Raw genomic sequence first — 25403 nt, forward strand, 5'->3', positions numbered from 1 at the left:
TCCTCTGCTGTCTCAGAGGGTCTGGCTGGATCTCTGAGCTCTAGCCCCACCCCCTGACCCGCCCCCTGTTTGTCTATGTTGACCATATTATGGAGCTTCACCACATGTACTAATACATAAAATACAAAGTTGTTTTTTTATAGTTTTATTAACAAAATGTTTATATCTATATTTTGTTTGTTTTTTACATAAAATAAACAAGTTGTAATGCACGGACACAGGGAACATCACAACACTCACACAGCCTTACGCCTGCAGTCATACATCATACACATGCCAAAAAATAAAATAAAAAAATAAGGTTTCTGTCACAAGCCAGTGGTGTCTGTGGAAGGGGGAGGGGACGGTTGAGGGGTCTTGCTTTCTCCCGTAGGTGGAAGAGATACAACTATGTATTTCTGCATCCCACTACTGCCCCCAGTGGTGGAACCACCAACACCAGTGTTCTGACCTCCTGACACTAGCTTCACAATGGGCTGGACCACTGGGGGGCAGGGTGTGGAGGGGGAGGGGCCCCCGGAAGATGTGAGGACCTGCAATAAAAAAATATATAAATTAATGAACAAAAAGAAAGGAAATAAAAACACACACACAAGTTGAGCTGAGAGTAAAACAAAGCTACGAGAGACACCCAGGAATCAGACTGGAATAGGAAAGATGTAAAACAACAGCAAGTGGGGATAAAGGGACCAGCAGAGCAAGCCAGGGGAGGGGCAGAGTGAGCCAAGGGAGGGGGCCCAGAGAGAAAGCTGAGCGAGCCAGGGGAGGGGGCCAGAGAGAAAGCAGAGCGAGCCAAGGGAGGGGGGCCCAGAGAGAAAGCAGAGCGAGCCAAGGGAGGGGGGCCCAGAGAGAAAGCATAGCGAGCCAAGGGAGGGGGCCCAGAGAGAAAGCAGAGCGAGCCAAGGGAGGGGGCCCAGAGAGAAAGCAGAGCGAGCCAGGGGAGGGGGCCCAGAGAGAAAGCAGAGCGAGCCAGGGGAGGGGGCCCAGAGAGAAAGCAGAGCGGGCGAGGGGGCCCAGAGAGAAAGCAGAGCGGGCGAGGGGAGGGGGCCCAGAGAGAAAGCAGAGCGGGCGAGGGGAGGGGGCCCAGAGAGAAAGCAGAGCGGGCGAGGGGAGGGGGCCCAGAGAGAAAGCAGAGCGGGCGAGGGGAGGGGGCCCAGAGAGAAAGCAGAGCGGGCGAGGGGAGGGGGCCCAGAGAGAAAGCAGAGCGGGCGAGGGGAGGGGGCCCAGAGAGAAAGCAGAGCGGGCGAGGGGAGGGGGCCCAGAGAGAAAGCAGAGCGGGCGAGGGGGCCCAGAGAGAAAGCAGAGCGGGCGAGGGGGCCCAGAGAGAAAGCAGAGCGGGCGAGGGGGCCCAGAGAGAAAGCATAGCGGGCGAGGGGGCCCAGAGAGAAAGCAGAGCGGGCGAGGGGAGGGGGCCCAGAGAGAAAGCAGAGCGAGCCAGGGGTGGGGGCCCAGAGAGAAAGCAGAGCGAGTGAGGGGAGGGGGCAGAGAGAGAAAGTAAAGCGAGCGAAGGGAAAGGGGGCCGAGAGAGCGAAAGGGCCGAGAGAGAAAGCAGAGCGAGCCAGGGGAGGGGGCAAGTGGTTGAGAGGGAAATCAGATTGAGCAAAGGGGGGGGGGGAGGGGGTAGATGCCAAGAGGGAAAGCAGATCGAGTAAACGGAGGGGACAAAAGCTGTCCAAGAGGTAAAGACAGAACAAGCCAAGGGAACAAGCACAGCCCCCATTGGCTCCAATCACTTTAATGTAGTCAGCTATTGACCTTGTTCAGGATTTTTTTCTGCACATAAGAGTTTTGGCTCAGACCCTAAAGTGCAGCTCACCATTCTTTAAGGTTCCGGTCATGATTGATATACAAGTGCAGAACAAGACCCAAACGTGGTCAATATCAGACTACATTAAACTATTGCTGAGAATGGGGCCTGTGCTTTGACACTGACATCAGCCTTTCATCTTGACTGGACGCCAACAAGGAACATTTGGGTAATCTGTGATGAGAACAGAGAAGAGAGAGCACAAAATAAAACAGAAAGCAGCAAAGATAATACAGAGAAGGAACCAAGGGCTCGGGGTGAGAGTCCGTAGTACAGAGAGCCAAGGGAGTGCTCTAGGGGCCCCTTAACACAGGCCGAATATTGGGCATATGATCCTTCTCAATAATAGGGCTGTGTAAAGGGGTCAGTGATCAATCAAAGGGTTAACACTTGATCCATGAACAATTGGATCTTTTGTGCAACCAGAAAAATCATTATTATTGGCCACAGTGCGTCCTATGTAAACAAGGGATGTTTGGCCGATGAAGATCATCACTTGACTGAGCCATGTAGGGCTGTGTTCACACGTTCAGGTTTTTAAGTTTCAATTATTAAATTTGTGGATTAGAGTAGTAATGTAATATAGAAAGATCCTGGTGCCGCCAGCGTTTGATGTATGCTTTGCATCAATAAAAAAGAGAATATTTGTCTGAAACTTGTCGAGTGCCGGGATCTTTCTACATTACTTCTAAAAAGGAAAATACTTCAACCCTTTTCAGTACAATTAAAAACCTGGACGTCTGAACACAGCCAAAGGCTCAGTAAACTAGCACTGATCACGGAGCGAGTCAGAGAGTGTCCGGTGTGAATCCATAGATACAGAGAGTGTCCGGTGTGAATCAATAAGATACAGAGAGTATCCGGTGTGACTCAATAGATACAGAGAGTGTCCGGTGTGAATCAATAGATACAGAGAGTGTCCGGTGTGACTCAATAGATACAGAGAGTGTCCGGTGTGACTCAATAGATACAGAGAGTGTCCGGTGTGACTCAATAGATACAGAGAGTGTCCGGTGTGACTCAATAGATACAGAGAGTGTCCGGTGTGAATCAATAAGATACAGAGAGTGTCCGGTGTGAATCAATAGATACAGAGTGTCCGGTATGAATCCATAGATACAGAGAGTGTCCTATAGAGTGTCCGGTGTGAATCAATAAGATACAGAGTGTGTCCGGTGTGAATCAATAAGATACAGAGAGTGTCCGGTGTGACTCAATAGATACAGAGAGTGTCCGGTGTGAATCAATAAGATACAGAGTGTGTTCGGTGTGAATCAATAGATACAGAGAGTGTCCGGTGTGAATCAATAGATACAGAGAGTGTCCGGTGTGACTCAATAGATACAGAGAGTGTCCGGTGTGACTCAATAGATACAGAGAGTGTCCGGTGTGACTCAATAGATACAGAGAGTGTCCGGTGTGACTCAATAGATACAGAGAGTGTCCGGTGTGAATCAATAAGATACAGAGTGTGTCCGGTGTGAATCAATAAGATACAGAGAGTGTCCGGTGTGATTCCATAGATACAGAGAGTGTCCGGTGTGACTCAATAGATACAGAGAGTGTCCGGTGTGAATCAATAGATACAGAGAGTGTCCGGTGTGAATCAATAGATACAGAGAGTGTCCGGTGTGAATCAATAGATACAGAGAGTGTCCGGTGTGAATCAATAGATACAGAGAGTGTCCGGTGTGAATCAATAGATACAGAGAGTGTCCGGTGTGACTCAATAGATACAGAGAGTGTCCGGTGTGAATCAATAAGATACAGAGAGTGTCCGGTGTGAATCAATAAGATACAGAGAGTGTCCGGTGTGACTCAATAGATACAGAGAGTGTCCGGTGTGATTCCATAGATACAGAGAGTGTCCGGAGTGACTCAATAGATACAGAGAGTGTCCGGTGTGACTCAATAGATACAGAGAGTGTCCGGTGTGACTCAATAGATACAGAGAGTGTCCGGTGTGACTCAATAGATACAGAGAGTGTCCGGTGTGACTCAATAGATACAGAGAGTGTCCGGTGTGATTCCATAGATACAGAGAGTGTCCGGAGTGACTCAATAGATACAGAGAGTGTCCGGTGTGACTCAATAGATACAGAGAGTGTCCGGTGTGACTCAATAGATACAGAGAGTGTCCGGTGTGACTCAATAGATACAGAGAGTGTCCGGTGTGACTCAATAGATACAGAGAGTGTCCGGTGTGACTCAATAGATACAGAGAGTGTCCGGTGTGACTCAATAGATACAGAGAGTGTCCGGTGTGAATCCATAGATAATGTCCGGTGTGAATCCATAGATACAGAGAGTGTCCGGTGTGAATCCATAGATACAGAGAGTGTCCGGTGTGACTCAATAGATACAGAGAGTGTCCGGTGTGACTCAGATACAGAGAGTGTCCGGTGTGACTCAATAGATACAGAGTGTCCGGTGTGAATCAATAAGATACAGAGAGTGTCCGGTGTGAATCAATAAGATACAGAGAGTGTCCGGTGTGACTCAATAGATACAGAGAGTGTCCGGTGTGACTCAATAGATACAGAGAGTGTCCGGTGTGACTCAATAGATACAGAGAGTGTCCGGTGTGACTCAATAGATACAGAGAGTGTCCGGTGTGACTCAATAGATACAGAGAGTGTCCGGTGTGACTCCATAGATACAGAGAGTGTCCGGTGTGAATCAATAGATACAGAGAGTGTCCGATGTGAATCAATAGATACAGAGAGTGTCCGATGTGAATCCATAGATAATGTCCGGTGTGAATGCACAGATACAGAGAGTGTCCGGTGTGAATCAATAGATACAGAGAGTGTCCGGTGTGAATCAATAGATACATAGAGTGTCCAGTGTGAATCAATAAGATACAGAGAGTGTCCGGTGTGAGTGCATAGATACAGAGATTGTCCAGTGTGAATCAATAAGATACAGAGAGTGTCCGGTGTGAGTGCATAGATACAGAGAGTGTCCAGTGTGAATCAATAAGATACAGAGAGTGTCCAGAATGAATCCATAGATACAGAGTGTGTCCGGTGTGAATCAATAGATACAGAGAGTGTCCGGTGTGAATCAATAGATAGTGTCCGGTGTGAATCCATAGATACAGAGAGTGTCCGGTGTGAATCAATAGATACAGAGAGTGTCCTATAGAGTGTCCGGTGTGAATCAATAGATACAGAGAGTGTCCGGTGTGAATCAATAGATACAGAGAGTGTCCGGTGTGAATCAATAAGATACAGAGAGTGTCCGGTGTGAATCAATAGATACAGAGAGTGTCCGGTGTGAATCAATAAGATACAGAGAGTGTCCGGTGTGAGTGCATAGATACAGAGAGTGTCCAGTGTGAATCAATAAGATACAGAGAGTGTCCAGAATGAATCCATAGATACAGAGTGTGTCCGGTGTGACTCAATAGAGTGTCCGGTGTGAATCAATAGATACAGAGAGTGTCCGGTGTGAATCAATAGATAGTGTCCGGTGTGAATCCATAGATACAGAGAGTGTCCGGTGTGAATCAATAGATACAGAGAGTGTCCTATAGAGTGTCCGGTGTGAATCAATAGATACAGAGAGTGTCCGGTATGAATCCATAGATACAGAGAGTGTCCTATAGAGTGTCCGGTGTGAATCAATAAGATACAGAGTGTGTCCGGTGTGAATCAATAAGATACAGAGAGTGTCCGGTGTGACTCAATAGATACAGAGAGTGTCCGGTGTGAATCAATAAGATACAGAGTGTGTTCGGTGTGAATCAATAGATACAGAGAGTGTCCGGTGTGAATCAATAGATACAGAGAGTGTCCGGTGTGACTCAATAGATACAGAGAGTGTCCGGTGTGACTCAATAGATACAGAGAGTGTCCGGTGTGACTCAATAGATACAGAGAGTGTCCGGTGTGAATCAATAGATACAGAGAGTGTCCGGTGTGACTCAATAGATACAGAGAGTGTCCGGTGTGAATCCATAGATACAGAGAGTGTCCGGTGTGACTCAATAGATACAGAGAGTGTCCGGTGTGACTCAATAGATACAGAGAGTGTCCGGTGTGACTCAATAGATACAGAGAGTGTCCGGTGTGAATCAATAGATACAGAGTGTCCGGTGTGAATCAATAGATACAGAGAGTGTCCGGTGTGACTCAATAGATACAGAGAGTGTCCGGTGTGACTCAATAGATACAGAGAGTGTCCGGTGTGACTCAATAGATACAGAGAGTGTCCGGTGTGACTCAATAGATACAGAGAGTGTCCGGTGTGACTCAATAGATACAGAGAGTGTCCGGTGTGACTCAATAGATACAGAGAGTGTTCGGTGTGACTCAATAGATACAGAGAGTGTCCGGTGTGACTCAATAGATACAGAGAGTGTCCGGTGTGACTCAATAGATACAGAGAGTGTCCGGTGTGAATCAATAGATACAGAGAGTGTCCGGTGTGACTCAATAGATACAGAGAGTGTCCGGTGTGACTCAATAGATACAGAGAGTGTCCGGTGTGACTCAGATACAGAGAGTGTCCGGTGTGAATCAATAGATACAGAGAGTGTCCGGTGTGAATCCATAGATAGTGTGTGTCCTATAGAGTGTCCGGTGTGAATCAATAGATACAGAGAGTGTCCTATAGAGTGTCCGGTGTGAATCAATAGATACAGAGAGTGTCCGGTGTGAATCAATAGATACAGAGAGTGTCCGGTGTGAATCAATAGATACAGAGAGTGTCCGGTGTGAATCAATAGATACAGAGAGTGTCCTATAGAGTGTCCGGTGTGAATCAATAGATACAGAGAGTGTCCTATAGAGTGTCCGGTGTGAATCAATAGATACAGAGAGTGTCCAGTGTGAATCAATAGATACAGAGAGTGTCTGGTCTGAATCAATAGATACAGAGAGTGTCTGGTGTGAATCAATAGATACAGAGAGTGTCCAGTGTGAATCCATAGATACAGAGAGTGTCCTATAGAGTGTCCAGTGTGAATCCATAGATACATAGAGTGTCCAGTGTGATTAAATAGGTACAGAATCTGCCTAAAATACATTGGAACAGGCATGGAAGAGTAGGAGCTTATGAGAGTAGGAGATAAAAGTTATAAGGAGGTTGATGAGGGTACAAAGGCCATAAGAAATAAAAAGTAGGAGAAAAAGTTTATGAGAGCAGAAAAACACACAAAAATAGATTGATGGAAAAGGATGACACAGCAGTAAAGACTATGGAGAGATGGACAAGAAACAAAGATGAGACAATGAGGAGTTACCTGGGTCCCGCTGCTCCCGGCTGAAGACACCACAATGTACTTGGTGGGTGGTGGTGACGGCTGGGTGGGAGTTGCAGAACGGGCACTCACTAAGGTCTGTACTGGCAAAGTCAAGGACCCAGTCAAGGACCCAGGCACCTTAATAATTCCTGGTGGACGAGGGGATGGCGTGATGGAGCCGGAGGACGGCTGAGAGAGAGTGAGAGTGGGACGTGGCTGAGAGAGAGGACACAAAGGAAGGAGAAGAGAGGAATATGGGGACAAGAGGAAACACAAAAAGACATCATTAGGGGTCAGAGTCCATGGTAAAGCGTCCCCGGGTCACATGCTGCTCCCAGGGAGATCCTATAGTGTGAGCACAGCTTAGTGTTACCTGGGTGACAGTCAGGGTGGTGCGGTTGACCTGTGGTCCTTGTAACGCGCTCTGTGCTCTGGCCTTTAACACGTGAGAGCAGAGCGTGGGGCCCAGGAAGCCATAGTCTGTCCGGTATGCCTCAGGGTTGTCAGGAGGAGAGCGAAGTTTCACCAGAACGGGGGCCGAGTGTTTCTGCAGGATGAAAACTTGGGTCACACAAAACGCATCAAACAAAAAACCAACACCACATACTGCAGTACGGATTATTACCAGCAGGAGGCTCTGCACATGGTCGGCTCCAATCTTATCGATGTTGGATAATACAGGCCCCTCCAGGACGTTGCGGAGTCTCTCTCCCTCCACTTGCAGACGAGGAACGATCAGAGTTTTTATCACCTTCATAAGAAATAAAAATTAAATTACCGAAGTATCTCACATTGTACCCACCAACCAATATGTCACCCCCCAAAACTCACATCAGGACCCAACTCTGCCAGGCCAGCAATGGATCCGTATCGGGTGGTCCAGGGAGTGCGGTCATCAACCCAGGTCTGTGCTCAAGAGGAAGGAAAGGAGTGAAGTGCGGGGGGGAGAGAAGAGACGACCGTAGTTACAATGAATTGGGGAAGAAACTATATTGTTTGCAGAGATGATGAGAGGAAGAGAAAAACGGTTTTCAGGCGCGATCCACCATGGCAAAGTAGAGGTTTATCAATTTCAAAGTTTCATTGAGCCAGTCACAACACGTTTCGGGGCATAAGAGCCCCTTCTTCAGATGAAACGGCGTGAGGTTATATCAGAGGTTATATCAATTTCAAAGTTTTATTGAGCCAGTCACAATGTGTTTCAGGGCATAGGAGCTCCCTTTTTTCAGATGCCATTTCATCTGAAGAAGGGACTCCTATGCCCCAAAACACGTTGTGACTGGCTCAATAAAATTTAGAAATTTATATAAACCTCTACTTTGCCTTGGTGGATTCCAGGTGCAATCCACCAAGGCAAAGTAGAGGTTATATCAATTTCAAAGTTTTATTGAGCCAGTCACAATGCGTTTCGGGGCATAGGAGCTCCCTTTTTCAGATGAAATGGCGTGAAACGCCATTTCATCTGAAGAAGGGGCTCCTACGCCCCGAAACACGTTGTGACTAGCTCAATAACATTTAGAAATTTATATAACCTCTACTTTGCCTTGGTGGATTCCAGGCGCAATCCACCAAGGCAAAGAAGAGGTTTTATTTATTTCAACGTTTCATTGAGCCAGTCAACGCGTTTCGGGGCATAGGAGCCCCTTCAGATGAAACGGCATGAGGTTATTTCAGAGGTTATATCAATTTCAATGTTTTATTGAGCCAGTAACAACGCATTTCGGGGCATAGGAGCTCCCTTCAGATGAAAAGGCGTTTATTGTGACTGGCTCAATAAAACTTTGAAATTGATATAACCTCTTCCTTGCCTTGGTGGATTGCACCTGGAATCAGTTTTTTCTCTTCCTCTCATCTCCTGAGAGCATATCCTGAGCAGATATCGGAAGGCGCCTATACACCATCTCTGGCGCGCTACTGTGGTTGAGTCTGTAACAAAACTAAACCAGGGGAGCGAATGGATAATTCACCTTGGGCTTTACTTGGGGGCAGTATTATAGTAGTTCTATTCTTGTATATAGGAGCAGTATTATAGTAGTTCTATTCTTGTATATAGGAGCAGTATTATAGTAGTTATATTCTTGTATATAGGAGCAGTATTATAGTAGTTATATTCTTGTATATAGGAGCAGTATTATAGTAGTTATATTCTTGTATATAGGAGCAGTATTATAGTAGTTATATTCTTGTATATAGGAGCAGTATTATAGTAGTTATATTCTTGTATATAGGAGCAGTATTATAGTAGTTCTATTCTTGTATATAGGAGCAGTATTATAGTAGTTCTATTCTTGTATATAGGAGCAGTATTATAGTAGTTCTATTCTTGTATATAGGAGCAGTATTATAGTAGTTCTATTCTTGTATATAGGAGCAGTATTATAGTAGTTCTATTCTTGTATATAGGAGCAGTATTATAGTAGTTCTATTCTTGTATATAGGAGCAGTATTATAGTAGTTCTATTCTTGTATATAGGAGCAGTATTATAGTAGTTCTATTCTTGTATATAGGAGCAGTATTATAGTAGTTCTATTCTTGTATATAGGAGCAGTATTATAGTAGTTCTATTCTTGTATATAGGAGCAGTATTATAGTAGTTCTATTCTTGTATATAGGAGCAGTATTATAGTAGTTATATTCTTGTATATAGGAGACAGTATTATAGTAGTTATATTCTTGTATATAGGAGCAGTATTATAGTAGTTATATTCTTGTATATAGGAGACAGTATTATAGTAGTTATATTCTTGTATATAGGAGCAGTATTATAGTAGTTATATTCTTGTATATAGGAGGTAGTATTATAGTAGTTATATTCTTGTATATAGGAGCAGTATTATAGTAGTTATATTCTTGTATATAGGGGCAGTATTATAGTAGTTATATTCTTGTATATAGGGGCAGTATTATAGTAGTTATATTCCTGTATATAGGAGCAGTATTATAGTAGTTATATTCTTGTATATAGGAGCAGTATTATAGTAGTTATATTCTTGTATATAGAAGCAGTATTATAGTAGTTATATTCTTGTATATAGGAGGCAGTATTATTGTAGTTCTATTCTTGTATATAGGAAGCAGTATTACAGTAGTTTTATTCTTGTATATAGAAGCAGTATTATAGTAGTTATATTCTTGTATATAGGAGGCAGTATTATTGTAGTTCTATTCTTGTATATAGGAAGCAGTATTACAGTAGTTTTATTCTTGTATATAGGAGACAGTATTATAGTAGTTTTATTCTTGTATATAGGAGACAGTATTATAGTAGTTATATTCTTGTATATAGGAGCAGTATTATAGTAGTTATATTCTTGTATATAGGAGCAGTATTATAGTAGTTATATTCTTGTATATAGGAGCAGTATTATAGTAGTTATATTCTTGTATATAGGAGCAGTATTATAGTAGTTATATTCTTGTATATAGGAGCAGTATTATAGTAGTTATATTCTTGTATATAGGAGGCAGTATTATAGTAGTTATACTCTTGTATATAGGAGACAGTATTATAGTAGTTATATTCTTGTATATAGGAGCAGTATTATAGTAGTTATATTCTTGTATATAGGAGACAGTATTATAGTAGTTTTATTCTTGTATATAAGAGGCAGCAATATAGTAGTTATATTCTTGTATATAGGAGGCAGTATTATAGTAGTTATATTCTTGTATATAGAAGCAGTATTATAGTAGTTATATTCTTATAGATGCAACAGGTGCGGCACAGCTCACTCGATCGCCCCTCCCGCTCACGGACCGGACCGGACCTCAGTCCATATAATAGTAGAAAGAAATGGAGTTGTCCAGAGCAAGATGTCAAGCAATACGATATTTATTCAGCGGTAACTGTGGGTGATGACAAGGTGACGCGTTTCAGCCGCACTCAGCAGCCTTAGTCATGACTAAGGCTGCTGAGTGCGGCTGAAACGCGTCACCTTGTCATCCCACACAGTTACCGCTGAATAAATATCGTATTGCTTGACATCTTGCTCTGGACAACTCCATTTCTTTCTACTAGTTATATTCTTGTATGTAGGACGCAGTATTATATTAGTTATATTCTTGTATATAGGAGACAGTATTATACTAGTTATATTCTTGTATATAGGAGCAGTAGTTATATTCTTGTATATAGGGGGCAGTATTATAGTAGTTATATTCTTGTATATAGGAGCAGTATTATAGTAGTTATATTCTTGTATATAGGAGCAGTATTATAGTAGTTATATTCTTGTATATAGGAGCAGTATTATAGTAGTTATATTCTTGTATATGGGAGCAGTATTATAGTAATTATATTCTTGTATATAGGAGCAGTATTACAGTAGTTATATTCTTGTATATAGGAGCAGTATTATAGTAGATATATTCTTGTATATAGGAGCAGTATTGTAGTAGTTATATTCTTGTATATAGGAGCAGTATTATAGTAGATATATTCTTGTATATAGGAGCAGTATTGTAGTAGTTATATTCTTGTATATGGGAGCAGTATTACAGTAGTTATATTCTTGTATATAGGAGCAGTATTATAGTAGATATATTCTTGTATATAGGAGCAGTATTGTAGTAGTTATATTCTTGTATATAGGAGCAGTATTATAGTAGTTATATTCTTGTACATAGGAGGCAGTATTATAGTAGTTATATTCTTGTACATAGGAGGCAGTATTATATTAGTTATATTCTTGTATATAGGAGCAGTATTATAGTAGTTATATTCTTGTATATAGGAGGCAGTATTATGGTAGTTATATTCTTGTATGTAGGACGCAGTATTATATTAGTTATATTCTTGTATATAGGAGACAGTATTATACTAGTTATATTCTTGTATATAGGAGCAGTATTATACTAGTTATATTCTTGTATATAGGAGCAGTAGTTATATTCTTGTATATAGGGGGCAGTATTATAGTAGTTATATTCTTGTATATAGGAGCAGTATTATAGTAGTTATATTCTTGTACATAGGAGGCAGTATTATAGTAGTTATATTCTTGTATATAGGGGGCAGTATTATAGTAGTTATATTCTTGTATATAGGAGCAGTATTATAGTAGTTATATTCTTGTACATAGGAGGCAGTATTATAGTAGTTATATTCTTGTATATAGGAGACAGTATTATATTAGTTATATTCTTGTATATAGGAGCAGTATTATAGTAGTTATATTCTTGTATATAGGAGGCAGTATTATGGTAGTTATATTCTTGTATGTAGGACGCAGTATTATATTAGTTATATTCTTGTATATAGGAGACAGTATTATACTAGTTATATTCTTGTATATAGGAGCAGTATTATACTAGTTATATTCTTGTATATAGGAGCAGTAGTTATATTCTTGTATATAGGGGGCAGTATTATAGTAGTTATATTCTTGTATATAGGAGCAGTATTATAGTAGTTATATTCTTGTATATAGGAGCAGTATTATAGTAGTTATATTCTTGTATATAGGAGCAGTATTATAGTAGTTATATTCTTGTATATGGGAGCAGTATTATAGTAGTTATATTCTTGTATATAGGAGCAGTATTATAGTAGTTATATTCTTATATATAGGAGCAGTATTACAGTAGTTATATTCTTGTATATAGGAGCAGTATTATAGTAGATATATTCTTGCATATAGGAGCAGTATTGTAGTAGTTATATTCTTGTATATAGGAGCAGTATTATAGTAGATATATTCTTGTATATAGGAGCAGTATTGTAGTAGTTATATTCTTGTATATGGGAGCAGTATTACAGTAGTTATATTCTTGTATATAGGAGCAGTATTATAGTAGATATATTCTTGTATATAGGAGCAGTATTGTAGTAGTTATATTCTTGTATATAGGAGCAGTATTATAGTAGTTATATTCTTGTACATAGGAGGCAGTATTATAGTAGTTATATTCTTGTATATAGGAGCAGTATTATAGTAGTTATATTCTTGTATATAGGAGCAGTATTATAGTAGTAATATTCTTGTATATAGGAGCAGTATTATAGTAGTTATATTCTTGTATATAGCAGTATTATAGTAGTTATATTCTTGTACATAGGAGGCAGTATTATAGTAGTTATATTCTTGTACATAGGAGGCAGTATTATAGTAGTTATATTCTTGTACATAGGAGGCAGTATTATAGTATTGTTATATCCTCTCACCTTGGTGAAGGTCTTTGTTATTCGTGATTGGATGTTGTTGGTGGTCGTGCTGAAGTTCTTGCAGATCTGTGCTATGAGCCGGGCAGCAAAGTCTCTCAGAGCCCAGTGATTGTCCACATCCGGCCTGAGACATAGTTGCCGACTGACAATGCAGGTCATCACTGCTGGGATCAGCTCATGTAGCTACAGAAGTGGTGAACAGAGGATAGAGTTTATGACCCCTGTAATACATAGACTGCTGCTCATACAAGACACCTCATGCTTGATACCAGATTCTTCCTACTTACGTATTTCTCCAGGTAGAGGGTGGGGTTGTCCATCAGAGCCTTCACCATTCTCATAAGATAAATGAGCAGGGCCAGATTATTCTGGACAACATTGACACGGACCTGAGGAGGAAACAGAACTGGATGTAAGATCACACACAATATTCTGGTGATAGAAAATGGTGACAACCCTTCCCCCTTCCTAAAGGAGACATTGGGTCCTGTACTGCATGATGCACTTTCCTTGAAACTTAGCCAATAAAGATGCGACAAGTCCCATAATATTTTTCTTATTTTCCTTACATCTTTAATGGATTAAAAATAAAAGGAAACATTTATGGGATTTATCGAGCAGGAAACTATCTATGTACAGAGGACCTTACACCGATGGCCAGCCATGCGGGATAAATACCCAAAAAAGAGGTGTTGACTGTACTCATGTACAAATGTGTTTTAAAGTTTCCTTGAAAAGAGACAGAATCCTGTCCTAACCTTTGCCACAGATGGTGAACAAAGCCCAATAAGTGTTTTTCTTTTTGCTGTGTTGTTGTTTTTTCTTTTCCTTGTATATATGTATAAAAGCCCAATTTACTGGGTTGGATTGCCTAAGGTGATGTTTCCTACCGCTGTTGGCTGTCTGGGCATGCTGGGAGCTGTAACTGGAGGCCCCCTGGTTGGGAAACACTGGCCTAAGGTATAATGTATTATTATAAGCACCACTACAATAAAGCAACTCTGCTTAGAAATTCCTCTCCATTTTGAAGAACACTGCTTGCTGTCAGTGACTGGAAACTTGTTTTCACACCAGTTTCTAACCAGCGGCTGACAGCCTGTACAAACCTAATCGTACACACAGCTGAAGGTTTGTTGCAGTTGCAGGTAATCCTCTGGGAGCAAAATGCTTCAGCAGTAAACATCTCCCCTCTATTTAGATAGTTTTATTTTACAATGTATCAGTCTGAAATCCACACTTTTTAGTTCAAAGATGATTGCCTAGAGGGGTACTCCGGTGGAAAAATCAACTGGTGCCAGAAAGTTAAACAGATTTGTAAATTACATCGATTAAAAAATCTTAAATGGGCGCTGTCATGAAGTACAAACATTGATATGTTGTAGTACTTAAGTACTACAACATATCTCTAATATAGTTTAATTAAAAAAAGGGATTTTAAAACAGTTTAAAATCACTTTTAAATTCGGCCAATAGGGGTCGCCCACCTAATGGCCGAATGCATTCAGCAGTGATGTCACTACTGAATTCCGACTCGTTGAAGCCTGGCAATGAGTCGAAATTCAATCACTGCTGTGCTCGCTCCCGCCTGTCAATCAGACAGGCGGGAGCGAGCGCTTTGAAGGAAGAGGACGCGCGCAGGCTCGGGGACAAGGGAAAGTATTATGTTCACTGTATTATGTATATGTTCAAGTATTATGTATACTGTTCACCTATACAGTATGCCTCCAGTTTCCCCACTACAACTCCCAGCATGCCCTGGGAGTTGTAGTGGGGAAGCCTGGAGGGACACTGAATAGGTGAACTGAGGGGGAGTGGGTTGAGCGGAGCGGCGGGGCCAGGGGGGTTGCGGGCTGGGTGGCGGGGAGGGGGTACTCTGGGTGAACTAAGGGGGAGTGAGTTGAGCGGCGCAACGAGGCTGTGGGGGGAGGCAGGGGGGGGGGGGGAAGAGTTGCGGGCTGCGCGGCGGGGACCGGTGTGTGCTCCGGTGTTCACCTATACAGTATGCCTTCAGTTGTTTCCCCACTACAACTCCCAGCATGCCCTGACAGCCAGTAGAGGTCAGGGCAAGCTGGGAGTTGCAGTGGGGAAACAGCTGGAGGCACCCTGTATAGGTAAACTACGGGCGGAAGTTTCGGCCCCAGCAGGCATCAGTGACGTGGTGCCTGCTGGGGAAGTCTGCCTGGTAGTGAGCACACTACCAGGCAGACAAAAAAGCATTTTTAATATGTAAAAAAATAAATAAATTAAAGGCAGGGAGGGGGTTAGGGATAGATGGGTAATAGGCAGGGACAGAAGAAAAAAAAGTGATGGTGGGAGCTACTCTTTAAAGGACATCTGTAGTGCAATATCACTAATATAACCCATAGAGATACATGGTGGGGGCGTGTCTGCCGTTGCTTTCTGCTGGGGACGAAACTTCACTTCCTGCAGACTGCCGCGGCCCCGTCCAGGAGATCCCGGGGGCCCCAGCACTCTGACCCCCCGCGATCTATAACTTATCCCCTATCCTAAGTTATGTTGCGCTGGAATACTCCTTTAATCCTTCCAGTACTTTTTATGGGCTGTATACTACAGAAGAAATGCTTTTCTTTTTGGATTTCCCTGATGTCACGACCACAGTGCTCTCTGCTGACCTCTGCTGTCCATTTTTGGAACTGTCCAGAGCAGGAGAAAATCCCCATAAGCAAACATATGCTGCTCTGGACAGTTCCTAAAATGGACAGCAGAGGTCAGCAGACAGCACTATGCTGGCGACATCCTTACCCTTCCAGTACTTTTTAGCAGCTGTATATGTTACAGAGGAAATTCTTTTATTTTTGAATTTCTTTTGGGTCTTGTCCACAGTGCTCTCTGCTGACTCCTCTGTCCGTGTCAGGAACTGTCCAGAGCAGCATAGGATTTTCTCCTGCTCTGGACAGTTCCTGACACGGACAGAGGAGTCAGCAGAGAGCACAGTGGACAATTCAAAAAAGAAATTCAAAAAGAAAAGAATTTCCTCTGTAGCATACAGCTGCTAATAACTACTGGAAGGGTATAGATTTTTTATTCTTAATAGAAGTCATTTACAAATCTGTTTAACTTTCTGGCACCAGTTGATTTAAAAAATAAAGTTTTCCACCGGAGTACCCCTTTATGAATGCTTCCATCCACCGACAACAAAATCAAAAGAAAGAGCGCTCCTTGTTGGAATCTCATGCAGTCCCAGAAGCTGACCTCCCTGGGCACAAAGAGACTTCTAGGCCAGCACAAGACTTGCGCCATGCCCTAATGACTACTTGAAGCTCATTTGCATACAGTGTTGGACACTTAGGACTAATTTTCTGCACTATTGCAGATGTCCTCTATATAAACAGCTTGCCAGCTAGGGTAAAATCTGGTGACAGGTTCCCCTTAAAGGGGTACTCCGGTGGAAAACATTTTTTTATCAACTGGTGCCAGAAAGATAAACAGATTTGTAAATTACTTCTATTAAAAAATATTAATCCTTCCACTACTTATTAGCTGCTGAATACTACAGAGGAAATTCTTTTCTTTTTGGAACACAGAGCTCTCTGCTAACATCACGACCACAGTGCTCTCTGCTGACATCTCTGTCCATTTTAGGAACTGTCCAGAGCAGCAGATGTTTTCTATGGGGATTTCCTCCTACTCTGGACAGTTCCTAAAATGGACAGAGGTGTCAGCAGAGAGCACTGTGCTTGTGATGTCAGCAGAGAGCTCTGTGGTCATGATGTCAGCAGAGAGCTCTGTGTTCCAAAAAGAGAAGAATTTCCTCTGTAGTATTCAGCAGCTAATAAGTACTGGAAGAACTAAGTTTTTTTTTTAATAGAAGTAATTTACAAATCTGTTTAACTTTCTGGCTCCAGTTGATTAAAAAAAAAAAAAAAAAAAAATGGTTTTCCACCGGAGTAACCCTTTAAAGAAAATTCCTGCCCCCTGGGGCACTGATGAACTGCACCTTCCCAATAAGAAACTGTGCAGGACATAGATCAGTGTTTCCCAACCAGGGTCCCTCCAGCTGTGGCAAAACTACAACTCCCAGCATGCCCGGACAGCCGAAGGCTGTCCGGGCATGCTGGGAGTTGTAGTTTTGCCACAGCTAGAGGCACCCTGGTTGGGAAACACTGACATAGATTATGGCAAGTTTAGCAGCCCAGGGGGTTCCTACCAATGACAACGCCTCAATATGTTCTGCCTCTTAATACTCACCCCTTCCGAAATGAAGGTGCTAAACCGTGGCAGCATTTGATACAGTCCGGGGTCAGTGGCAATGCTCTGCAGAGCTTCCTACAAAAAGAACAGTAAATAGAATAGAGTAACCTAACACCACATATATGAGCGGAGGCCTCCTTATAGATTTACATACCGCTCTTTTGGCTTCACAGGAGCCCACACAAGCCTCGGTGATCTCCTTATAGTAAAGCTGCTGCTCCACAGACAGCTCGTGGATACTGCGAGGCTTCAGCTTTAGAGGAGCGCCCTCTAGGATGGTGTTCTTCTTCTCTTTACCTGGACAGAGACATAAGCTTCTGATGAATGACGAGGCGGCACGTAATAGCACAGAGGCTTTTACGTGTCAGCAGAACGCTCACCTTTACCATCCACAGCATTGGCCCCCTGGCCTTTCCCTTTCAGGCCTCCTGCCTCCTCCTGTCCTGGTTTCACAGCCTTCAGTGGCTCCGTGGCCTCAACCTTCTGCTGCTCCTTGGGAACTGAAAAAGTAATAGATGTAAGAAAAACTAAAAATTATATATAGGAGAAAATGGAGATAGAGATATTGATGGAGGGATGAGACAGTTCACCTGGTGGCGGGTTCTCCGGGATGGCCGGCTGTACTCCTTCTATACTCAGCCAATGCGCTACAAGAGACAAACAAGGGTTCCAATCATACAATGTGTGCAGCAAGACGAAGGTTAGCGCGCCGAAACGCGCGTTGGAGTGGCGCCATCTTGTTCCCTGTCTCGCACTTGTACTGCAGTTTTGTGGGTATTTCACAAACATTCTATGCACTGATGCAGTTTGTTTGATGTAACATGTAATGGCACTTTACCCGTTTATGTACTTTAAAGGGGTACTCCGCTGGAAAACATTTTCTTTTAAATCAACTGGTGCCAGAGAGTTAAACAGATTTGTAAATTACTTCTATTAAAAAAAAAAATCTTAATCCTTCCAGTATTTATTAGCTGCTGAATACTACAGAGGAAATTCTTTTCTTTTTGGAACACAGAGCTCTCTGCTGACACCTCTGTCCAGAGTGGGAGAAAATCCCCATAGAAAAACATATGCTGCTCTGGACAGTTCCTAAAATGGACAGAGAGGTCAGCAGAGAGCACCAAGGTCATGATGTCAGCAGAGAGCTCTGTGTTCCAAAAAGAAAATAAATTTCCTATGTAGTATTCAGCAGCTATTAAGTACTGGAAGGCTTAAGATTTTTTTTTATAGAAGTAATTTACAAATCTGTTTAACTATCTGGCATCAGTTGATTTAAAAAATAAAAAATACGTTTTCCACCGGAGTACCCCTTTAAGTTACTTAGTTTACGCTGTATACAATAGAAGAATCCCCAATATAGTAACAGACCCAACATTAAAGTCAGTCAATTAAGGCCCGTTTCACACTTCAGGTATCATCCTGTAAAAAAGCTCCGTTATTACTCCCGGCAAAAAGTCCTGAAAACGGACGTCAAAAAATTCTATTCATGTCAATGTGATTTTTTTTGACCCTCCTTTTTGCATCAGTTATGTCCGTTTTTACTAATGTCTGTTATTTTTGCCGGCACAAAAGACGGTGCATGCACTATTTTTTAGTCCGCCAAAAAAAAAAAATTGTGAAAAACCGGACATTAAAATTTAACCTTGAAGTCTATAGGAACCGGATGTTCAAAAAAAAAAAACAATTTATTATCATGTTTTTTTAACATCCATTTTTTGTACTGAGCATGCTCAGTACAGCTTTACAAAAAAGGGTTAAAAAACTGAAAAAAACAAACAAACACACGGATGTAACTGGTAATAACAGATGAATAACATCAGGTTTTTTAAGAAAAGAACCCATTAAAAATAACGGACGATGGTCGCCATTTATCATCCGTTATTACCAGTTATTGCATCAATATTTTTTTTTCATCCGTTATTGTAAAATAACAGCAGTAAAAAAGCAGGATGATACCTGTAGTGTGAAAGGGGCCTAAACAAAGAAAGCAAATACGTTAACGGATCAAAATGTATTTATTTTATTAATACAAAAAAAAGGCATAAAAACCGCACAACATTTTAAAATCAGAAAAATAGAAGATGAAGATAATGTCAGCAGTTTACGCTGTGCGCCATTTGCTGCCTCTCATGTACCCCTATATCTTTAGTGTTACCTTATACCTACATATTATCATCTTATGTGCCGGCGATGTCGCTGTATTGTTTGTTTATGCTGTTTCTCTCTTATGGTTATTTTAATGCATACCAATAAAAATAAAAACATTATTATATTACAAAGTGACTCAATTTTCTCTTTTTTTTTGGGGGGGGGGGGGGCAATGTGTGCAGCAGCTACTATAACAAATGCAGGACCCCAAGGGCACTATCAGTAGGGAAGTAAAGGGCCTTCACCAGTCCAGAACTACTTTACTACATGAAGGCCAGAGGAGATGTGCGCATTAGAGATGAGCGAACTTACAGTAAATTCGATTCGTCACGAACTTCTCGGCTCGGCAGTTTATGACTTATCCTGCGTAAATTAGTTCAGCTTTCAGGTGCTCCGGTGGGCTGGAAAAGGTGGATACATTCCTAGGAAAGAGGCTCCTAGGACTGTATCCACCTTTTCCAGCCCATGGGAGCACCTGAAAGCTGAACTAATTTATGCAGGAAAAGTCATCAACTGCCGAGCCGAGAAGTTTGTGACGAATCAAATTTACTGTAGGTTCGCTCATCTCTAGTGCGCATCTTTGTCAGGAAATCTGTGGCCGTTGTGTTGTTCCCAGGTCCTTCTCCTTTTAGATTTATGTTTCTGTGCAGGAAGGACACCCCGGCAAATTCTTACCAGGACTGACGGTAAATGAGGCACACATCATCAGGTCACTCACCTTTCAAGGAAACATCCAGGGGCACACGGGGAAGCGGGGTGCTTATTATATCACACAGGTCCACCTCCTTCTCCTCGTAGAAGTGAAGCTCGCGTCCTCCACCGCTGGCGTAGCGGAAGGGCAGGAACTCCTTGGCATGGAATCCATATATTGGCTATCAGGGGGCAAGAGGGGACAGCATTATATCAACATGCACTTATGTAAGAGACTATAAAAAGGAGCAGTCACAGCACTCTGCTAGGATGTCAGTGCCCAAAATGTTCCCCTGTCCTCCTTACCTCCACATTCTTCAGTTTCAGAGCAGCATCAATGTCACTGGGGTTCAGTTTCTGTCTCTTGCCCACATGCATGAACTTCATGGAGTCCTGAATGGAAGAGATGACGTGAAGATCAATGGCAAAAAGGCAGAGAGCAGCCGGGTATAGGGCAAGGAGGGAAGGAGGACTATATGAACAGAACACTGCACTCCAATGCCAAATAACAAGAAATGAGGGGCGCCGTACTGTAGCACCGAGGGTGGGGGATAAGAAGAAGGGGGCCCCTTACTCTAGCAGAAGGGGAAACAAGAAGGGGGTGCACCTCACTCTAGCAGGGGGGAAGTGCATTGCCGCTATATGAGTGCATTGCCCTTTTCTTGTTATCCCCCCAATATCAAGAAAAGGGAAATGCACTCATACAGTGGGGGGGGGGATAATAAGTAGGGAGTGCCACATTCTAAAGTAATGGTCTCCAACCTGGGGACCTCCAGATGTTGCAAAACTACAACTCTCAGCATGCCCGGACAGCCGTTGGCTGTCCGGGCATGCTGAGAGTTGTAGTTTTGCAACATCTGGAGGTCCCCAGGTTGGAGATCACTGTTCTAAAGGGAAACAAGGGGAGGCTGCACTATGCACAAAGGAAGGTGGGACCCCCATCTTTGCACTGGGGGGGGGGGGGGGGGACGAAGGGTTGCCACACACTAGCTTCAGAGGAGATGAGAAGGAGACACCGCACTCTAGCAGCAGGGGGGACAAGAAGAAGGGGGTCACCTCACTCTAGCGAGGGGGGAGGGGAGAGTAAGAAAAGGGCAATGTACTCATAGTGGCAGGGGATAGCAAGAAGAGAGTTCCACATCCTTAAGGGTAACAAGCACTCTTTGCACCGAGGGACAAGAAGGGGGTCCACACTCTAGCTCCAGGGGAAATGAGAAGGGGGCGCCACACTCTAGCAGCTGGGGGGGGGGGGCATGAAACAAGAAGAAGGGAGACCGCACTCCTAGCACCAAAGGGAACAAGAAGAAGGGGCCCCGCGGGGGATAACAAGGAGGGAGCACAACATTCTTGAGTGTTACAAGAGGGGGGTTGCACTCTAAACAGCAGGGGTTAACAAGAATGGGGCACCGCACTCTTTGCACAGAGGGAACAAGTGTGAGAGGCCGACTCTTGGCCCGGGGGGGGGGGGGGGGGGGGCTGCACTGTAGCTCCGGTAGAAATAAGAATAGGGCGTTACATTCTGGATGATGTCTGACCTGGAAGACTTCCTTTATCCTGAAGCTGACTTCCTGTGCGAGCAGCTGGCAGGTCTCCTCCGACATCTGCGAGACTCCTATGGACTCGGCGATCACCTTCATGGACTCGCTGGGCAGCACGGCATTACCGATCTTCTTCCCCTCCGCCATGACGGGAGAAGCGCGTCAGGAGAGCCTGAGGGGACAGGGAGGAGACAAGGTTTCTTTTAGGCAAGAGATTCTGCAGCAGCTGAGGTCACCAATGTAATAGATCAGGGTTTCCCCAACCAGAGCACCTCGAGCTGTTGCAAAACTACAACTCCCAGCATGCCCGGACAGCCGAAGGCTGTCCGGGCATTCTGGGAGTTGTAGTTTTGCAACAGCTGGAGGAACACTGTCTCATATGATCCCAGTAATGTGTCTATAAAGCACCACTTCCCCAGTAGTTACCATAGAAACCTCCAATCCAACCCAATCCCCCCTAACATACCCAGCACCCCTCCGCCAGCTGTCGATTTTCCCAAAAGCCTATAATAACCTGTATATTATAACCATACACCTCAGATATAACGTTATAACCAGACCCCAGGACTCACCGCCGCTCTCCTGCACGGTCTCCGCAATTACTTCCGGTTTCAAAGGTAAACTTCCGGCAGTCTGCATACCAATAACATCCTGGCAGGACGATATCCAAAGCAATGACCGAAAAGAACTAAAGACATGTCATACCACCCCTTTTAGTAAATGTTTATGTAGATAAAGAAATAAAGTATTTTATTAATCCGTTCACAATTATCTCCCTCAGTTTCTGGCCTAGCATAGGAAACGACTTTACCGTCTACCTTCCAGGACCTGTCACGCATGCGTAGTAATAAAAAAAAAAACAAAAAAAAAAAAAACAGAACGTTAAACTTGACGCATGCGCGTACAACGAATCGGTGACGTAAAGTAGTAAATTTACTATTGCGCATGCGCAGGTTTACACTACTAACGTAGCCTAGGCTAATAGCGTAGACTCGCGCATGCGTATGGCACTTTTCACAGATGATTGGAAAATACTTTACATCATCGGCATTTCCCCCGCGCTGGTTAGGCGCATGCGTATACAGGTTCGTACCGCGTTCCTTCCGGGAACCCTCAGGAGTCTGAACATATTCGAGAGCTACACGCATGCGTAGAAATAAAAATAAAAAAGCTCGGGAAAGAGTGCAATTTGACACATGCGCGTAAAGAATTTGTCCTTGTGGGTTCAGCGCATGCGCGCACAGGTATTCTTTAAATAATTAGATAAATTCTACGTTATTGATTAGAAAATTTACATATAGGTTCAAACGTTCTACTTTAGGTATATATTTAGTTAATATTAATTATGTTTTGCCGCGAAGGATTATGGGAGACGTAGTTCTAGGGACGACTGGAAACACCTCTCTGTCCTGTTATTGGTTGAAAGAATAGAGGCGGTAAGATGGGCGTGTGTGATATCCAATCAGAATCCAGCGTGCGTGTTTCTCGATATACGTTACTCGTTCAGGACCCTGAACAGCTGCCAACGCTTAGCGGAAGTGACGTAGGACTGTTTTCCCGATGGGTCTCGATTATCTGACGGAACACTGACCCGTACGTCACTTCCGTGATAACACAGCTGCGAGATGCAGGTGAGAGGCGTGTGCTGTGCCTATAGGAGCTCGGGCTGCTCTGGTCACTGTTCACATTATGACACCTGGTTATCACCCTGGTTAACAGAACTTGTTTTGAATCTAGTCACCAGCATAAAAATATATATTATTATTATGATTTTTTTTTTTTTAAACAGCGCATGCTTTTTTTTAGCTGTCTTTTTCGACTTTTCCATTCCTTTTTATGCAGTTTTTCTTCTTCCTGGGATGTCATGTGACCAAGATTGGCAGTTTTGATGCTTTAAAATAATTTTTTGTGATCACACAGGAAAGTGATAAAATAATATATTTATATATAATATATTATTAATAATAAAGAATTTTATGAATAATCATACAATTTTTTTACTCTTTATTATTGTAGAATATGTTTTTTTATATTAATTAGGAAGATATACATAATATTTGTAACTTTTTTTTATCTATATTACCAGTTATAATAAGCAACTTTTTAAAATCTGTACATGGGATCCCAACTTTATTTTATTAGTATTTTTATTAGTTTTTTTTTATATATATATATATATATTTTAAAGAACATATTTGTTATTGAACACTTTTTTGTTGTAATCTAACACTTTTTTCATTGCATTTCTGCTATAGAGAAAATGAGAGGTTCTTATCTTGCCATTTGGCCAAATAGTGTGCACCATCCACCACGATAAGGTGACCTCAGTTGGGACGGACCCTACACTATAGATAGGCCTCTCTAGGGCTAGCACTAAGCCTACTTTCTGGGCATGTAAGATCCAGAGTCTAGTACAGGCTTGGGCTGGTCTAAACCAATCAGCACTCAGCAATTACCACTGGACCACCAGGTATTTGCTGTTGAAATGCTGCAGTTTAATGACGGACATGGGAGTGATCTCCAATACCTGTCATTACTGGCAGGTATCAGCACCTACCTGTTGGGTATGCTGTGGGCACGCGTCATACTCCCTCACCGTCATGGGTTGGGAGGACTTGACAAAAACCTAGGCGTCAGGGCAATTCATAGTCGGCCTGGCGCCTGGGATTTGTTGAGTTTTTGCTTTATAGTTCAGACAACTATCACACTGCTACATGTAAGCGTTCAACTACAAATGCGCATTATCAGAATTATCAGAATTCTCTCATAAGCCTGTGCAAAGCAAAGACCCCAAGTTTTGATGGGGGCCCATCCTCAGATTTTTTCATGCAGAATGTATGGAACGTTATTTTACTATCTGTTTGTTTATTTATTTATTTTTTTTAGCAGCGTCAACAATATAAGAAAATAGGAAATCTGATTAATAGGGCAAAGTGAGATTGGAAATCTAATAAGTAGTGGGAAAGGGAATCTTATTAACAGGGCAAGGAGACATACAGTCAGGTCCATAAATATTGGGACCACCACAATGGATTTCAAATGAAACTAACAAGATTTGCTTTAAAGGAGTACTCTGGAGCAAAGTTATTTTATGGCATTGCGCAGCTAGCACGAAGTTATATAATAAAGTCAATTACCTCATTAGTCTCACTTGCACGCATCCTTGACTTTTCCGATATCCGGAAGTACAGCCTGTCTGCCAGAATTAGGAATTTTGTTCCCCGACCGCGGCCATCTTGGTAACGAAACGTCACCACTCTCATAGTCTTCTCCTCTCTAAGCCTGCCCTCCTCGCCGCGATCCAATCACGCCCATCCTTTGCATATTCATATAGTCTTCGTTTGCACAGCCTTCATTGGCTGGGCTGTGTTTTAAAGCATCAGAAAATCCTCCGCCAATCAGCGCGATCCAGCCGCGCGTGCGCACATACCATCTCCTTGGGACCGGACATGTGATAACTGTAGGATACCCACGCCTATCAGTGCTATCCAGCCGCGCGTGCGCACATACCATCTCCTTGGGACCGGACATGTGATAACTGTAGGATACCCACGCCTATCAGCGCGATCCAGCCGCGCGTGCGCACATACACTCTC

General features: G+C 42.9%; 1 protein-coding gene across 1 annotated transcript; it reads right to left on the reverse strand.

Annotated features, from left to right (window-relative positions):
- Nucleotides 1-129: 129 nt before the first annotated feature.
- TAF6 (TATA-box binding protein associated factor 6) lies at nt 130-22642 on the reverse strand. Its single transcript, XM_056570189.1, has 16 exons — nt 22619-22642; nt 22380-22458; nt 21805-21979; nt 20576-20662; nt 20298-20451; nt 18022-18078; nt 17812-17931; nt 17586-17728; nt 17429-17506; nt 13507-13608; nt 13220-13402; nt 7887-7961; nt 7681-7806; nt 7429-7602; nt 7056-7271; nt 130-533 (listed from the first exon to the last, which is right to left on the reverse strand). Exons 3-16 carry the CDS (start codon nt 21952-21954, stop codon nt 309-311), a joined length of 1890 nt encoding a protein of 629 aa, XP_056426164.1. The 5' UTR covers nt 21955-21979; nt 22380-22458; nt 22619-22642; the 3' UTR covers nt 130-308.
- Between the last annotated feature and the right edge of the window lie 2761 nt (nt 22643-25403).

Source organism: Hyla sarda, chromosome 4, assembly GCF_029499605.1.
Source record: "Hyla sarda isolate aHylSar1 chromosome 4, aHylSar1.hap1, whole genome shotgun sequence".
Taxonomy (NCBI): Eukaryota; Metazoa; Chordata; class Amphibia; order Anura; family Hylidae; genus Hyla; species Hyla sarda.

Coding starts and splice junctions, on each gene's coding strand:
- TAF6 (XM_056570189.1), bottom strand. CDS start 21,954: ATGGCGGAGGGGAAGAAGATCGGTAATGCCGTGCTGCCCAGCGAGTCC. Junction 17,932..18,021: donor CCCGGAGAACCCGCCACCAG/GTGAACTGTCTC, acceptor TTACTTTTTCAG/TTCCCAAGGAGCAGCAGAAG. Junction 7,807..7,886: donor TGGCAGAGTTGGGTCCTGAT/GTGAGTTTTGGG, acceptor TTTCTTATGAAG/GTGATAAAAACTCTGATCGT.